Source organism: Anolis sagrei, chromosome 2 (genome assembly GCF_037176765.1).
Source record: "Anolis sagrei isolate rAnoSag1 chromosome 2, rAnoSag1.mat, whole genome shotgun sequence".
NCBI classification, from domain to species: domain Eukaryota; kingdom Metazoa; phylum Chordata; class Lepidosauria; order Squamata; family Dactyloidae; genus Anolis; species Anolis sagrei.
This window is the reverse complement of record NC_090022.1, coordinates 213,261,141-213,280,235: the sequence shown is the minus strand read 5'-3', so window position 1 is coordinate 213,280,235 and position 19,095 is coordinate 213,261,141. Positions and strand designations below refer to the sequence as shown.

At 37.2% G+C, this 19,095-nt stretch overlaps 1 protein-coding gene across 8 annotated transcripts in view; it reads right to left on the bottom strand.

The window, feature by feature from the left end:
- Nucleotides 1-19,095, bottom strand: part of BNC2 (basonuclin zinc finger protein 2) — a 459,184-nt gene that overhangs the window by 17,284 nt on the left and 422,805 nt on the right. For 7 of the 8 annotated variants that reach the window (XM_060762421.2, XM_060762422.2, XM_067464373.1 and 4 more), the window contains one exon: nt 10,958-12,927. In XM_060762421.2, the coding sequence (XP_060618404.2) occupies nt 10,958-12,927 (1,970 nt within the window). Of the gene's footprint in view, nt 1-6,027; nt 6,197-10,957; nt 12,928-19,095 lie in introns of all 8 variants that reach the window. The other variant, XR_009630641.2, reaches the window with a different exon arrangement.

The following is a 19,095-nucleotide window of genomic DNA, read 5'->3' as shown; positions in this document are numbered from 1 at the left end:
GCTGTCCCAGCCTGACGCTTATATCTCATCTGAAACATCTACTCACTCCTGACCAACAAAGAAAATTTCAATAAAGTAGTTTTGCTGGTTTAACAGCAGCAGGCTCCTGGGATTGTCAAAGTGCTAAGGCTTTTCCAAGGAGAGAAGGAATCAGCAGCTGAAATATAATTAACCTTCCATTCTCAATGCAAAACTGCCACGCACATAGGAGCTCTGCAGTCTATTAGTGAAGTTATAACGGCCAACAGGCAGAAGGAAAATTGGTCAAAAGTTGGCAGCTGCTGTCATATTTTTAGAATTATGATTAATGACACTAATAATGCAGATGATTACTGATATGTGTATCTCCTGCAGTTTATCATATTGCACTGGCTGCCTACGTCCACAATAAACACGATGCTATCATTTACCTCTTTATTGAAGGCAATCCTTTCTCTTGTGAATGAGCACACTCTAATTACTTTGTAATGTTTTATGTCTTACGCATTTTGCAGCTCTGGATCCCAACAACTGCTTTGTATCTACCATTGATTAATTACAGAATGTTTAATCAAAATTTAGAACCGAATGTTGTCATTTATGAGCACTATGCATTGCCAAAATACTTAAAAACTTGTTCCAAGTAGTAAGAGAGTGCTGGGTTCAAACTAAGTCCCACAAAGGCTCAAACTGCCAAATATTTTTGTCTTCAGTATTTAGAGTTTATTAGTCCTTCCTTGGTTGGCTTCTGTTTTAATTACCCATTGAACCCAACAGGCATGCTCTCATTGACTTCAGTATGTTTTGGAACAGACATGATAAATTAGAGTCTATTCTGTTTTTGCTTTTGAAGTACACCATTTCCCTCCTATTCTACTGTACAGGAAGGGATGGAATGAGAAAGGTGGTCTCACAATAATCTCTTGGGTTACCTCCTTTAGAGTAAATATCTTTCCAAATGACAGCACAGCTTTGAAGCAGTTAAACAAGTAGAGGGGGGAAACGCAGGGACAAATACATAAGTTTTTTTTAATGTGGATTTTTATGGCACTGTCATACAACCATTCACCGTTGAAGTTAAGTGTTTTTTTAATACCATTACTGAACTGCTGAAATGGATGCTAATATAGCTTGGAGTGCTAATGTCAAATCCTGGTAATAAAAAAGACAGACTGCTGAATGAAATAATTTCAAGTAAAAAAAATAGAACAAAAGTGCTCTCGCTCTCCACTTTTATTGAATTGGGACTGACTGAGCCAATTGCCTTAGAAGTCTGTAAAACACAATTACTAGTGAGTCGAGTGACCCAGCTGTGCCCCCTTTGTGACGGTATGGGCTAAAAAGGCAGTGGAATTAGTGCTGCTTCCCTATCTGGCTATCAGACTTCAGTGGTTCCCAAGTGAGAGAGTGTCCTCCTCTCTACTAACACCTGGTTTCTTTTCGTATGAAATCTTGACACCTTGTTGTGAGAAAGCCATGGCATCTTTGTCACATATCAAGGGAGAACAGATCCAACTTCTTCCTCTTCCTCCTCCACCTCTTATTTTTAAATAAAAGCATGTTTGGCGGCTGTCAATAAAAACCTGGATTAACAGACTTCTGTCTCCCAGCCTCTTAAATTCTGGATGTGAAAGCTTTCCTTGAGATGCACAGGAATAAAATTAACTGTTTTCTCTTTATATTTTCAACCAAAATGGTCTCAAGTTTACTTATGATTGTAAGCAAACAAATATGAGAAAAGAATTGAACTGAAGAGCAGTTCATAAAATACATAAGGGACTTCATAAACCACTGAAGTCAAGGCCATGTATGCGAATGGCCTTTATTCATGAATTTACAACAACTTTGTTTTTAAATCATACACTTTGAAATGGGGTTTAAATCCAGAAAAATTATGACATTAACTCAAAACTGCTGTTTCTAGGCACAATTCAAAATGCCAGTTATGACCTATAAACAATTGAGATTCATGTTATCTGAAAGGTTGCATTTCTCTGCATAAGATCTGCAAGGAAGGCATTCACAGATACTTCTGCTAAGGACGCACAAGAGGGGCTTTTCTCTTACTACATTATGGAATTCCCTTCCGCAGGGGATTTGTTTGGTCCTCTCTCTGCTTTCCTTCCATCATTTTATTTAAAGACCTTTTTATTTAGTCAGGCCGTTGGACATTCACAGACTGTTGCAGATACTATATATTTTTATCTTCATTAGTATTTTCAGTGTCATAAATTAGAGTTTTGTGGGCTCATTGGTTTAATTTTTTACATTATGAATTGTTTTACAGTCAGTTCTTCATATCCACAGATTTTGCATCCATAAATTCAACAATCCATAGCCTGATCTTTTTTTAAAAAATCCAAAAAGTAATCTTGTTTGTTACTATATCGCTGTAAACAACGGGCTTCAAGCCATCACAGATTTTGGTATCCAGGAGGGGCTTTGGAACCAAACCACAGATGATACCAAGGGTCCAGTGTACCTGAATTTTGAGGTTGAACCCTCACAACATCTGAGGATGCCTGCCATAGATGCAGGCAAAACATCAGGAGAGAATGATTCTGGAACATGGCCATACCACCTGGAAAACTCACAACAACCCAGTGATTCCAGCCATGAAAGCCTTTGACAATACCTGAATTTTGTTTTGAACTTATGGTGTAAGGTGCCTTAGATTTCATAATGGGGGGGGGGGGGCAAGATATAAGCATGACAAAACATCTGGATGGATCTATACTGCCCTATATCCCAGGATCTAATCACAGGTTGTTTAACCCAGATTATCTGGCAGTGTAGATTCATATAATCTGGTTCAAAGCTGATAATCTGAGATCAGATCCTGGGATATAGGGCAGTGTAGATCCAGCCTGTATTTGCCTTTGGATTTCTTTCTTTCTTCTTTTCTTTTTACAAAACCAAATACTCATCTACAATAAAATCTATGGATGATGTTTTTGCAACAGTATGGATTTTAGCAAGTTGAAGGCTTTAACATTTTTGCTTTCCTCTCCATATTGGCTGTCCAAAATCTCTGGAGAGAAATGTCAGTTTCAAAAATTAAAATATGCTATAACCAAACAAGAGTTCTGAAATAAGACTGAGGTTTTTCAAAGGGAAACTTTAAAATGGTATGAGTTGCTAGTAATTGCATTTCAATTTTCTCAAAGATAGGAATTTTTTTTAAATCTGCTTATTTATCTAAATCTCAATATTGTGAATTATGACATCTAGATTTTACATTATGAAGCTTCCATTACTAAAATGGAGTTGATTTCAAATTATGTGGTTGGTTCATGTCCATCACCAAAGACACTAAAGTTGTCCCTTTAGTATTAGTGTTGGCATGAAAATAATTGTACCAATCACTTCTTTCTAATATGGCAATAACTGTTATGGCACAATTGACCACGTTATAGCATAAGTAAACACTGAGGTAAGTACTGAAATTTCAAATGCAGACTTAACTGCCTTAAATGGATACTGATGACTTTTGCAAAGCTCAAAATCAAGAAGGCAACACTTTCAGAAAACTACTTCTGGAAAAGCCACATATTGGCCATTTATGTTCAACCGTGGAAGTAATTTTCATCTGTAATGACCATAAAACACATGCAAAAACTTTCTTCAAGCAAAGCTTTTTTAAATGAGTGCCTTAATTTCTTATCTGTGCAGTTTTTAATCTTCAGGGAATAGCACGCTTATCTCTTCCTTCTTTGGCATCAGCATGTAAGGTCTTCACTATGTCTCAAGAAAAACACCTACACCTCTCTGAGAAAAGCAATTAACTCCTTCGTTTAGTTTAACTTTCCAGCAATATCAATTTATTTGACAGGGTTGCATTGTTTTAAAATTGCCTGGTTACAGTTAAATTGCATCTAGTTGTGAATTTAGATACTGTTCTAACACTGAAAACACGCACTGAACAATCAGCTTTTCTATCAGCTTCATTATGTCTCTGCATACCTTGGTGGAGAGCAATTGATTTTAGCCAGCTAAAACGCTGTTCCACCCTCTTTTCAGGAAAACTACCTGGTGGTTTAAAGTGACAGGGTTCTTTATTTTCTATTACACTTTAAAATGTAGTCAATGTGCCCAAAACATGAGTATTGCTCCCAGATGGTTTAAAAAGAAGCTATTGCATTAAAAGGATTGTTTTGGTCCAATTGTTTTGTCCTGCTTTCCAAAATCGTGTTGGTTCGAAAGTTGCTCAGAAATCAGTTTCCCTGATAACATAAGAGTACAGGTGAGAGCCACTTCTGACTTTTTTTGTGAATGCAAGAAAGTGAGTGGGTAATAGTGTATGTTTGTGTTTGACTTCAAGTTGTCTGTCGACTTATGATGATTTTACCATGAATTTCTTAGAGTTTTCTTAGGCAAAGAATATGATCCAAGGTGATTTTACCAGTTCCTTCATTTGAAAAATAGTATCTGGCATTCATTGGCAATCTCTCATCCAAGTACTAACTAGGCCTCACCCTAGTGAGCCCTAGTTAAGCCCTAGGTATTTAAGTAGGGAGACAATATTAAACAAAAGAAGTAATTTTCTGCTTTTGTGGTTGATCTCTCAAGGCAAGAAATTTCAGGCTATTTGCAGCCAGATTACTATCTGGAGCGACATACAGGGAACATACCACTCCTCTGCTATGTCAGCTCCACTGACTGCCGGTCCATTTCCAAGCACAGTTCAAAGTGCTGGTCTTGGCCTATAAAGCCCTGTACAGTTCCGGCCCTGCTTACCTGTCCGAATGTATTCTCCTCTACATTCTGCCTCAGAATTTAAAATCGTCCAGGAAGACCCTGCTCTCGGTCCTGGCCTCTTCGCAAGTGCGTTTGGCGGGGACAAGGGAAAGGGCCTTTTTGGTGGTGACCCCCTGCCTATGGAATGCTCTCCCTAGCGAGATTAGGTCGACTTCAACCCTCCTCTCTTTTAGAAAGAAGCTCAAAACATGGTTTTGGGCCCAGGCCTTTGGACAGTAGGTTTGGCAGTAATCATAATGTTGGAATTTTTATTATGACAGGCTTTGGGCTGGGTCGTCGGTTGCTAAATCAGACTTTGATTCGGCTACATTATAATAATAGTGTTTTAAATGTATTTTAATTTAATGTTTTATCTTTTGAATAATGTTGTATGTAATGTGTTGTATATTGTCAGGCATTGAATTGCTGCCGTTGTAAGCCGCCCTGAGTCCCCCTTTGGGGGTTGAAAAGGACAGGGTAGAAATGTTGGAAATAAATAAATAAATGGCCGTGCCTTTCAGTACATTTAAAGGTACCACTGAGGCTCCTTCTACACTGTTTATAATCCAAATTATCAAAGAAAATAATTCACATTATCTGCTTTGAACTGGATTGTATGAGTCTACCCCACTATATCCAGTTCAAAGCAGATAATATGGATTTCATATGGCAGTGTAGAAGGGGCCGGAGTATGAATTGATTTTTTCCTCATAGTAATGGCTTCCTCAAAATGGTGTACGTGTCTTGGAAAAGTAGACTCAAAAAGTTGGTTTTGAAAGTTTCAAAGCAGAGCAGGATGATTAGAAAAGGCAGGAGGATGGTTGCAACTGTCTCGAAGAGGTGATAACAGGAGGTAGGTAGTATCTTTTCACATCTTCACCTTTGTTGATAATGTATGCAGTGGTTCTTCCGCAGTGGTATTTGATGTTAATTTATTCAAGCACACCTGTATAGGGCTGGAAGTCAGGCAGCTAGATGAGCAGTAGTATACGCTTCCGCTATCGATATAACTACCTAGAGGCCTATCTGCAAACAAATTTAGTTCTGGAAACATCAGCAGGTTTTAATAAACTGAATACAGATGTCTTTCTTCATACAAATCAACGGGTTTACAAGTTTAAATCTGGACTGATTTAACTAGCAACCTAATGGCAGAATCACACTTGGCACCAATAGTTGCCTCATATTTATTTATAAGTAACCCTGAGCAAATATTATTTTCTTTTTAAATTTATTCATGGGGTGAATCACCTTTCCCACCTTCTAGACAAACACACATGCTTCTTGTTCAGTGAAAAGTTAAAGACAAACCTTAACAATCAGCGTCCTTTACTCAGAGGATGTCAAAGCGTAGTGTTCCTCTCTTTGTTACTTGGAACAGTTTTTTTCCCAACTGCTGGAAGTGCATTTATTTTACATAAATTTTGGGACATGAAAAAGTGAGGTAACATGTCTGCCTGGACACTGAACCCCAACATAGCTGAAAGTAACAAGAAATATTTCAATTGCCATTGCTGAATGCAATAAAAATGGATATTAACTTGGTAGTATGACCGCTATAAAAGAAGGCAGATTCTTCTAAGCATGCTAACATAAATTTTACTTTCCATGTCAAATATAATCCATTAGTCATATATGGTGGTCAACTCTTTGAAACTCCACTGGAATTAAGAGTGTCAAGTAGACAACTAATTGGGTGATCACTGTTATACATGTGTTAATTAGTCACCTGTTGCACTGGGTTTCTTTAACATGAACTAATCATACTAAAATCTTCCAAGAGGACAAATTTCCAGAGCTTGGAGACAGAATTCTATGGAATCAGGAAAACCCTAAGTAAAGCCAATCTAAAGGTTTTATTGAACAGTATGGGGTGTTATGGAGAAAATAATCTAACCCCCATGCTGGATAGATTAAAGCATATGAAGAAGGATGTCAACCATTTTGAATTATTCAGTCCTAAAGTTAAAGAATAACAGTCTAATAGGAAGTTTCCTCCTTCTGTCTAACACAAACTGTATCTTTCTCAATGTAGTTATTTTTTTTTTTGCTATGACTCTAACTCAGTTATTTTTCCTATGAATCCAAAATGGTGAAGAAATTTATGCCTACTGGTTTTGCATTTCACTTTCCCTAAGGATGTCATAAAGTCTAAATTTTCTGTCTGTTTACTCTACTTAATTCTTGTAGTGTGATTTTTATAGTAACTTGGAAAGGGAGAGACAAAGGGCTCTTCCACACAGCCATATAACCCAGATTATCAAGGCAGATAATTCCACAATATTGGCTTTGAACTGGGTTATCTGTTGTCTACACTGCCATATATTTCACTTCAAAGCAGAAAATGTGAGATTTTATTCAGGTGTGTGGAAAGGCCCTAAGAAGAACAGGGAAATGTGTGGCCTAGAGGAAGTACTCCTGATATCTGCTCTCATAATTGCCAGATTGAATACAGTTGATGGGATGTGGAGTCCATCAGCACTGGGGTCACAGACTTGCCCATCCTTGATAAATGGATGCAGTGTATGATACTTCATCTTGACTGAATGTGCAATACCTTATGAATCAGATTTTACTGCATAAACATCCAAAATATTGAAGGTGAAATACTTATCAGGGCACAAAAACTAAGGCTAAGTGTAGTATAGCACACTTAATTTTAACAGTGGTTCATAAAGCTTCTACATTCTTTCAAAAAGCACCTATATTTCTTCTTGTAATATGAGGACTGTTTGATCAGAATGGTTGAATTATACTTGGTAAACTTGAGGGTTTTTCCAACTGGTTAAATGCAGCTGATACTATCTCTTCTTCTACTAGTCATATTTCTAGGGAGATATTCTATCAAATGATGTCTTAAATAAAATGTTAAATGTGATAGCCTTCATGTGTGCATTAAGTTGGATGTTCCCCATTTCTGGTACAGCAATTAGTGTTGAAATGGCTATAATTGGGTTCTAAAGTTAACAGCCCATTAAGGTGACTGAAATAAGTTCTCTCAGTGTTATTACTCCAGTTATTTGGCAGTGAAGTCAATAAGACACTATACACTGGTTTATCTCTTCAAGGTCTCCTTTGCTACTTGAAGGACTACACATAATGGACTTTATTTGTCAGATTTCTTTTAAGAAGCAATCTCTACAAAGGTGAACAAGAAAATTTTAAATGACATAAATGCACTGGGAAATGAATTTAACTCAAATTCTTATCATTCTGTCTAGATATGGATGGGTATAAGGCCAGAATAAATAACTAGCAGGAAGAATGGGATCTCTTAAATTCAGGTCCCTTCTACACTGCCGTATAATCCAGAATATCAAAGCAGATAATCCACATTATCTGCTTTGAACTGGATTATATATGTCTACACTGCCATACAATCTTGTTCAAAGCAAATAATCTGGATTTTATATGGCAGTGTAGAAGAGACCTTAGTCATACATGGGCACGTGAGTATTTCCAGAATCTATGAAAGTGTAGGTAGCTATAAGAACACTGCCTAAGTACTTCACACCTTTCCTATCTCACATTCATTCTTCTCCCATAGATGACCTTCCAATATAGTTATCACAAGATATTATAATACTGAGTTTAAAAATATTGCTCTTGTTACTTTCCACTGAAGTGTCTGGAAAAGTTACTAACACTTTTGCAAAACTCGTTGGACCTTTTTACAGGGTCTGTGGTCAAATTCTGCAGACAACGGAAATCCAGAGCACCATTCATAGCTTATAATTATTTGGGTGTATGTCAAGAACAACTAGGGCACCACATGGACTTGCATTCTGATGTTCACAAAACTGCTGCACTCATGCAAACCTATTTATGAAGGAAATAGTTAAGTAAGTGTTGTGCCTATTTTCTTGTTAAGGTTGAGAAGGAAACTCTTAACTGGAGGATTTTTGCTGCCCAAAGAATAGATGCTATCCAAACAAGGAGATTAGGATTTATCTTTATCTTTCCTTAATGGAGTCCCACCCGTATACTCCAAAAATGAATTCTGGAGACCTGAAAAACCTCTGGAACTGGTTTTTCTAAGGTATGGAAGGCTGCAGAGGGAACGATAAAATAAATTTCCAAAATCTTTGTCATCAGATATTGTTATATTATCCAAAAACATTTTTCTAGAATATCTACCTGTCTGTCTGCCTCTGTCTAGATCGTTCTAAAACAGTTGCCTCCGAAGGTTAAAATATATTGTATATATTGACCCACAGCTAATGCTGGAATGTAACCTGCCCACATGAAACTTTCTTTCCACAAGGAGGAATATGCTACAGTGATCTCAACACAACTTCAGAAAGCAGATTACGGGACATCAAGTTAATCCTGCTGATTTCAGGATAATGTAAAATTGTCTAGACATAATTGTCAATGAATTCAAGGAAGTTTCATTCAAACTATTTCAAGATTCAAAGGGAAACTTCAGTAAAAGGGGCTTGAAATATTGAAACGACAATTTGATAGTCTTCCTCTTTTAATTATCAGCTCCCACATGAATTGGAAAACTCCGTTAATAACAGTACTTTAGCATGCAATCTCCCCATTGGGATTTGGGAAATAAAAGTATTAGTTCCCTCGTGGAAACAGTTTCACAATTCTTTGGATTCTGCTCAGACTTGACCTTGTACCATTAGATGCAAAGTAAGAGCACATCGTAAGGTTTAAAAAAGCCTAATTTCCTACAGAAACTCAGTTTAGATTATTATTAAAACAGAGTTTACATGACTGGGAATGAACTTCCATTTTCATTCAGAAGCTGGGAGTGGTAGCTGTTCTAACTGAAGTGTGCAAAATCAAATTCTATTACATACATCTTTCGTAATAACAAGCCACTGTTTTCTGTGTTGTGTTCATACATAAGATAGGAAACTATGTTATATTCTAAAGTTAAAAGGGAAACATTTGCTTTTTTAACTTCTTGGGCATAAAATTGGACAGAGTGTGAGTGAGCCGAAGGCTTAAAAAAATTCAAAATTACCTGAATTATTGTTTAGGTAATCATTGAGCATTGCAAAACATACTCTCAAGCGTACTGTTATAATAATTGTGTTTTCAATTACTTCTTAGTAATTGTACACTATTAATTGTAATTCACATAATGTACACTAAAAACTTGAGGAAGACATTGGGACTGACTGTGATCCAGAAGACTGTAATGGAGTTGGAACCTTTCTTTGTTTTGATTTTTTAGTATGTGGGAGTCAAGGAATTAAGCATAAATAGTAGGATTTAAGCAATGTATTTTCATAATATTGGCTGGGTCATTTTCATCTGTTTGAGAATTCTGAGAAAATATAATGTAGTGTGTGCATTTGTGTGAGAATCTATAGATCTATAAACATGAAATAAATTGTTAGCATGCCCTGTATTTGTGTGAAAATTTGAAAAAAAAAATCTTTATTAACAAAAAAATATAGACAACTTGGACCAGCTGCTTCTGTTAAAACAAAATTAATTCAGAACTGATCTAATATGATTGCAATATGATATCATTTATATTCAGTATTAGTCTGATTACATTTTTAAAAACATGCCTGTATTTCTCCCTTTCATGCACAGTGTTCATTCAAGTGAGTGGGAATTTTCGCAAAATACATATAAAGGAACCATCCAGAAAACATTGTTTCCTATATTCATTTTAATGGGGGTTGCCTAAGGTGTGTTTTATCAATATTATCATCCATGTCAAGTACTAGTAGGACACTTAGCAGGTTCCCACATGAAATAGTGCAAAATATCATCATTGGAATCACCATCCGTTTTAGCACACATTAGAAAGCAGGTTTTCTATAAATCATCTTTTCTCAATTTTGAATCAAGGTAAGAAGGAATTGAATGTAACAGAAGGAACAGCCTATATGGAAATGCTTGTCATCATGCATATATTCTTTAGATGATACAATAAGTTTCAACTATATGAACAGCCTTATATAAGATTATCTAATATAAGAGATCAGATAATCATTAATTTTGAGAATTAGTTTTAAATTCATAGGAGGATGTATGACAGTGAATTTGAATACTAGAAATTTAATGAATGTCTCAAACTGCAAGCGTGTCTATATATGTTAATTTGCAGCTGTAATTTCAATGATTTCACAAGGCACTGACACTCTTGGTGCACCCTGTTCTAGATATCAAAACACAAAGTGAATGGAGGACTAATAAAGGAATGTGCTATCATGTCTCTGTTCTTCACTACCCTAGAAATTAGTTAATAAATATGTTATTTACTAACCTGTCTCTGCTCCTCCGGGAAGGAAAAGCAGCATTGCAGCCAGCCACAGTGCAGACATGCATCTCTTTTAAATGAACATTCCTGTAGTGGAGCTTCACACTGTAAGAACTCTTGAAACTCTTTTTACACACATAGCAGATCTTGGGATCTGGGCTGGAGCACAAATCACCCTCAGGGGAGAATTTCTGGGGGCTGTTATAGTTGAAAGTGGAAGTAAAGCTTTCATGAAGAGCAGCCATGCTGGCACTGCCTCCATTGTAAAGTCCATATTGGCTCATGTAAAACATCTCGTATGTAGGGTCTGTAAATTCTTCCTTAACTTTAATGTCATCGTGATGGGAAGTATCATGGTGGTTTTCATCTGGCCTGTCATGGTTCATCATAGGCTTGTTATTTCTTTCATGCATCATATGTTCATCTCCTTCCATGGATTCCTCGCACAGTTTTGGCTCTGAGGATTCGGACTCATTTTCATAGTCTCTCTCATGCTCTTGGTCTTCTGATGTCATACTGTCTGCTCTTCTTAGTTCTGTTCTTGAGATGTACCTGTTTCTTCCATTTTTTGAAAAATCTTTCACAGACAACCCAGGGCTCATCTCTTCCTGAGAATGGCAGTGATTGTCATGCCCACCATCATTAGCCACACTTCTGCTATCATTCACCTCATCCTCTTCATCATCAAACTCATCAGCAGTGTCAATAACCTCTTTCTCTATTTTCACAGGCATACTGGACTTCCTTGGTTTTTTCTTTGGGGCAAGTTCAGCATTTGCATCTTGGCCAGGCATCCCTACTGCAGATAATGTTGATTCTGATGGAGGAATTGGAGGCTGATCAATTGTACCAGCTGCTGGCATTAAAGGACTAGTAGGTAATGAGGTTGGAGGACTCACCATCTCTCCGGGGGTAAGAAGATTTCTGTAGAAAGGAGGAACAGGTTGTACAGTCTTTAAAGCTGGGAACACAAGTTGGCTAGGTAGAGGATTTTGCAACACAGGGTCTAGTGGGGGAGTGGTAAAACCCATTGGAGGTCGTCCAGGACTTGTTAATGTTAAATTGGATTTTGTACTTGCTATGACAGGGGTAGCTGCACCTGACGTAGCACGGATCAGATCCTTGTCTCGATTGTTCCTTAGCATGGGCATATGAAGGCGGGGATTGGGGTTAGCACTGTGGCGGTTGCGACTTCTGAGTGAGCTGAAGACCATATTACAACCTTCAATTGTGCACCTATGTTTAATCTTAAGATGAACTGCATTGTAGTGAATTTTGAGCGTTCCCTTGTCATAAAAGGTTTTGCCACATGCATTGCAAAACACTCTCCCTTTTCGGGATGCTGACCCCATCCTCCTCATTCTGTGAATTCGAAAGGAGCTTTTTGTATGTTCGGGTTTGGATAGATCATTGACAGGTGTGGATGTCTGGACTGGGGAAACAGAAGATGGCTCAGATTTGGGTTCGACATTTGTGATGCTGGTCAAGGCATTTCTGCTGGATGCCTGCTCATTCTTGAAAGGTGCTGGAGAAACTTCAGATTCACTACTTTCATTATATTCATTTTGGCCTGAAAGGCTTGGTTCCCGCAATCTCAGTGACGGCTGTTCGAGGAGGAGACCATTTGGAGGCAAACCTAGCAGAGGAGCAGACACTGGATTTATGTACTGAAACGGAAACAGGAATGCTAAGCTGTTGGGGATGTTTTCAAAATGATGAATGCTGGAAGGGTTGCTGTTCTCCAGGTGAGAAAGGAGACTTGGGCTCCTGGTTCGATTATTGCTTTCAATAAAAGTCCTTATATCTGAGTCTGCCTTTGAAGATGGCACAGCCACTGCCTGCCCTTCTTTTTCTTGAATTGCCATCAGCTCCACAATGGATTTGGTTTCTCCGAACCTCAGAAACTGCTGAAGGGTAATAATCTCTTCTTCCCTGGACATGATGGCCCAGCGGTCCAGCACTTTGCCTGCAGCATCCTAGAGGCCATATCAAAGAAATAACAAAGACAAACACAAAAGAAGAAAACGTTATTGATTCTGCATAATTATTGACTTCGACTGAAAATACTGTACTGACTGCTCATCAAACACTAAGCTCAGAACACTACATGCAAACAGTGTGTTGACAGAAGTTGAGCCACAAAGCAAACTTTCCTATCATGCAAATGTAGTCATTAGAGTCATAGTTAAAGAAACAGAGAAGTTTAATAATGTCAAAGCAAACAAAAGTGTAGACCACTGGGGTTTTGTGATCGAAAATACCTTTAGTAATACCATTTTGACAACAAGGATCTCTGTACTGTGGAACTATTTAACATTCATTAAAATGAGAGATGATATCTTGCTGTGCATGACACTATTACAAGTGCAAAACACTACACTTTAATTTTTATTAAACAGTAGCACTATATGCATTCAAATAAAGGCACTTGGTAGTTCCACTTTTCAGACAAGATAGAATTAAATGAAATCATCTCAAATGCAAAAAAGTAAATTTGTTGATAGGAATAACAATTGACTGAGGTAGACATTTTAAAAAGCCAGCATGAAATATTAAGAAAATATTTATTTTACTTTCTTCCCTCCTGAACATTTAAAATTTAATTTTATACCAGCTTAAATCAAAAGACTTGGACAAATTCCACTGTTTGATTCATGGATCTTCTATGTTAATTGGGAATTAATTGTTACCTTGTGATGTGGATTTGACTTAAAATACAATGGTTTGTGCCATTTTTATTAAATGCCAGTTACAAACATTGTAAAAAGTAAACATGGTATAGTTGCCGATAATATAAATCAGTAAAAATGTTTTTTCTTAACACTGCCTTCTGACAGAGAAGGGGGAAATCCAGGGAGAATACACATCAGTAATCATCAGACTATCTCTTGTTAAATATACATTAAAAGCATTTCATACTTTCATTTTTGCTAGTAAGTATGAGATTTGCCTCGAGGTAGGACTTAAAAATTCTGCACTGTAATGTCAGACTATCTACTGCTGTATGGATAAAAAACATTAGAATGCTTAGATAATAAATACATCATTCCACTGGCAACTTTTCCATTTAGGTTAATGCCATCCATATTGCCACCTTTGTAATTCATGACCAAACTTTTCAAGCACCAAACAGCGGACGGCTTAGAAGCTCCAGCTGAGATGCATCTACAGTTCAGGCTTCTTATTCTCCTTTTCCTTCTCTAAGTAGGATTGAAGCATGCATACTACCCCCCCCCCCCCCGAGATTATTAATATCTAGCAGTGCACAAAATGAGTAAACACACTTATGAGTAGAAGAAATAGAAACATAAATATGAAGCCTATAACAGATGCAGATGAGCACATTAATAGAAGATATATCAACCAGTGATTTTAAGCCACAAAGGTTAGGCAGAAGTCCCATTCCTATAAGTCTTATGTCCTTTTATATTATGCTTTTAAAAAAAGGTTTCTCAGTTACCTACAGCACAAAGAGGTTTGAAAACTCTGTCTGGACATTGCCTAATTTGGTAGTAATATTAAGAAAATTTACTCAAAGACATAAGTTCTACTGAAATCTATTTATGTTTGAATAACTGTTTTTGAAAAGCAAGATGGTTTATATAGGGTTGATTCTGAACAAATGTTAGAATCCCCCAATGCCCTTTCCAGAAAGAATACATGTGAAGAACATTACGCTGGAATGCAAAATCCACATTTTCATTCCTTATGTAACATTTTTCATGTGTATTGCCCCAGAGGTACTCCTCTGTGGAGGAAACAGAGCTGAAATTAGTCTTCAAACCTGTATGGAATCCAGTTAAGCTGGTCATTGTGACACAGGATCACAGGATCTTAACAGATGTTTATACAGCAAGGAGTTAGTGAGATTAGAGGTTAACCATTAGATGTTTACATGATGAGGTTTGCACACAAGATACACATTAGGTTAGAATTTCCCTTAGGACTCTACAGACACGATGTGTGAATTCAATGTAATAGCTTCAGATGTTGGTGGGGGAAGTGAAGAAAGGTGATGGGATCTCAAGGGTCTCTTTGGGTGGTAAGTGACACTGAGGTTCCTGAAGAGTAGGGTGAAAGCTTTAAGCATCATAAAGTTTTTATTGTACTCCTAACACTGTGCAACTGAGAGTAGTACTGGAGAGAAGTGGGACTACATTTGAGTTGTACATTGGCAGTTGACTTTTTAGCACATGATGGCTAAATTTGTTGTTACAATTCATCTGATAACTATTTATTTATTTATTTATTTATTTATTTATTGTGTCAGGTGAGAATCAAAACAGTTGTACTGCATTAAAAGCAAGCAAACAAACAAAACACAAAGTTTGCAAACTTGGTATTCTATTAAATGCCCTTTGACCAGTAGCTGTCTACTTGGAGTGCCTCTGGTGTTGATAACTGACATTACTACACATGTATTCTGAGTTTCATCATCCTAATAAGCCTTGCTGAATAGTGGGACATAGCAATGCCTTCAAAGGAAAAGTTTCCTTCAGTTTCTTGCCCAGAAATCCTCAAATTTTGAAGTTCTGGGTATGTACATGCAAACAGATCAGTTGCTTGAAGTGTCAGCACATAGACCTTCTTCTCACAAGCTCCCACACAAGTCTCTCATATATACAGCAAACACATGGAATGGGGAATGGCTCATACTAGTTGATCCTGTTCCCTGCCACTATATCTTGCATGAAGGTGAACCTAAAGCGGTGAGCCAACACAATTGTGATTCCTATCACTCGTGTGCTCACTGTAACATTGGACTAACTGTGAGAAAAGAATTATAGTGAGGTATCATAGAGGCAGATGCCCCAGTGATATATTACTGGGTCCCTATGGGTGATATAGTCTGTTCTTAGAGAACTATGACTACTATGTGGCCTAATCAGATTGATTTCTGGCATGTGCTGCTGACCTATCCTTCACTCTGTTCTTGGTTCATTATTATAACACGCTGGAAGAATTTTCACTTTTAGAATAAATGTATTGCTTTCATCCAAAAGGAATATTCTTTCTAAAATCTGGACACTTTTAAAATCTGCCAGGAATGTGTAGCCAATTGCTATTCCTCTTTATTTGTCTGCAGGTCTCTTTAGCATTTAATAGGGCCTTCTTCTCCTTTCCTCCTTTTGAGTGTATTGGATCACAGCCTTAGTGACTCTCTTGCTAGAACTTCATTGGCAGAAGACATTATGGCTGGTCCTGGCTCTCACGACACCATATGCATGTCTCAAGCATGGTTTTTTTTGTTCATATTGGCAGCCTATAATTTACTATAGTTCATCCAGGTTTATATTTTAGCACATCCCACAGCACCTGTTTCAAAAGAATCAAAGCATTATAAATGTTAACTGAGCTTAAATGTGCAAGTGTACCTTCAGCAAATGCCTTCCAGTTGGATTTTTTTAAAAAAAACATAGTCTGTGCTATATGTTCTTTAAATTTTGTCCAAATCAAACATATCTGATAACATTATTAGTTGATAACATTTACAGATGTTGCTATCAAGGAAAATGAAAGTGTATCTTCTTGTTGAGATGCTTAAATAATACACTGATTATTGTTGCAGTTGCTCACTGGTTGCATTTCCCTCTAGCTATTACATTATAAAAAACGGAGTCAAGACAGATACATTTCAAACAATACTGCAAATATGTGCTGTGTTATACTCAACACTCAATATTCATATAACATTTGCTAAATGAAATCTGGCAATGTGTTATAATTCAAAAGTAGATAAGGGGGAATAGGAATAGTTTAAGATTAAAAGTTATTAGAAACAAAGACAACATCCCTTCAGAGAACACTATAAACTAGTTTTAGATTCCTTGGTGTATTGTAATACTTTGCTTGTGGTTCACATAATTTCTGACATGTAACTGGTTTCTTGATTCCCTCATGATCTTCCCCAAATGCCATTAAATTTTATCAACATTCACTTTTTTTATTACAAATGATTCCCATTCATATTATTTCCATTATTGAATAGGACAATTCTCTTGTGCCTGAACAAGGAAGAAGCCACAGGATGTCCATGTTGAGAAAGTCCGTAAGACCAGCATGCCATACCTCTGTAGTACGATAAAAGGATGTTTTGTTTCTGGCCTTTTAAGACTGATTTGTACAGACTGGTTGCTCCCTTTGGATTACAGGGGGAAAAAAAGAAAATCTGTAAGATTAACTTCAGCCAGTATGGATTTATAATTTTACATTACTCTTTCCCTCAGTCAAAACACACACAGGCTTCTCTCTGTCTCTCTGTACTAATAAATGCTTCTAGATCCACATCCACAGTGTGTTTATTATTAGGTTGGTGAAATAATGCCAGAGTTAATCATCCTGCAGTTATCGTCTGATTTTTTGGTGACCTATAGGTTAGGATGAGATATGCCGGGACATGCTAGGATTCGTCTTGCCCTAACGTAGTATCAAAGAACAAAGTGATGAGTTTAGGATTATTATCACGGAGGGTACAAACAGGGTTAGAAAGGATGACCTCTCACCCAAACATTCGGTGCAATTTTCAGCAGTTTAATTGAGGGAGGGTCTGTCCTGAGGACAGAGGCAAGAAAGTGGGAGATATGATTTCCTAAGGGCCTTTGCTTCATCAATAAAGTTTCTGATATAACACGAAAGCTTTTAGACCATATTTAAGAGCCAAACACATTTCCCAGCAACATTTCCAGCAATACCTTGAACCTTTGTTCTTGAATAATCTTAGATTTGATTTTTTTCTTCAATGAAGATATTAATAAAAAATTAAATATTCCACAATCTATCACCCACCTGCTAATTATTATATATCTATCAGTATTTGCAGGTCTGCTATTATCACTCTAATTTACCTTTTGGCAAACCTATCCGAAGTTAAATGTATGCATTCATGCATCCATGTCTTGCATGCAATGAATGATAATTATACAGAAGCTGAAATTAAGAAAAAGGTTAAAACAAAAACCTCTCTTTAAAAAATTGTAATTCCGGGAAGCACTTAAGGAATATTTTCTATCACTGTTGTGATCATTTCTGAGAAGTACTTTAACTTATTTCAACAGCATTTATTAATTAAGGACACGTGTATGTAGCTACTTAATAAATAGGAATTAAGTAACAGTAAAGCAATGATGAGAATACACATAATGTGCATAGGTAAAATTTTTCATCAAACATGGTTCAGTCACTTACCTGGGAATAAACTCATTTAACTCATCTTACTACTCGGTTTTGAGATCCAGAGGTTTGATTTCTTAGTCAAATACATGTCCCAAGATGTGCATTTAAATATACTCACGTGTAAGTCTAGAAATTTTAGTCAAAAATAAACCTCCAAAACCTGGATCAACTTATCCATGGCTCGATGTGACTATTGTACCTTAACTCTTACACAAAAACAACAACAACAACAAAACATCCCCTTCTCTGAGTAGAGTGATGAAAGGTAAGTGTTTAGTCTGTCCTGGAAGAACCTAAAAGATGCACTGACCCTCTTTACGCTCTCTGCAACGGTGCCAGTTTTGGCCTTTTTTAATTCCTTTGTGGGAAAATGGCACTGACCCCTTGAAGTAGTACTGATTCTTGCACCTCCCTGCAATATGACACTTGATGGATCTATGGGTCATATCAAAATCCATAATTTTGGATTTCTCCTCAATTTATGAGTATATGGTATATTATTATGAAAATGCAGTCAATGGAAAGCTCTACGTGTCTTTCATCATAGGCTAGTATTTGGTATCATATTCCTTTGTTTTGCTAGGTAGGTAAAGGTTTCCCCTGACATTAAGTCTAGTCGTGTCTGACTCTGAGGGTTGGTGCTCATCTCCATTTGTAAGCCAAAGAGCCGGCGTTGTCCATAGACACCAAGGTCATGTAGCCGGCATGACTGCATGGAGTGCCATTACCTTTCTGCCAAAGTGGTACCTATTGATCTACTCACATTTGCATGTTTTCCAAATGCTAGGTTGGCAGAAGCTAGGGCTAACAGCGGGAGCTCACCCTGCTCCCCAGATCTGAATTGCCAACCTTTCAGTCAGCAAGTTCAACAGCTCAGCACTTTAACCTACTGTGCCATCGTGGGCTCCAGTTGTTTTGCTTAACAGCATATTTTTGTGGTCATTAAAATGTTAAGTCATTCTGGATTTGGT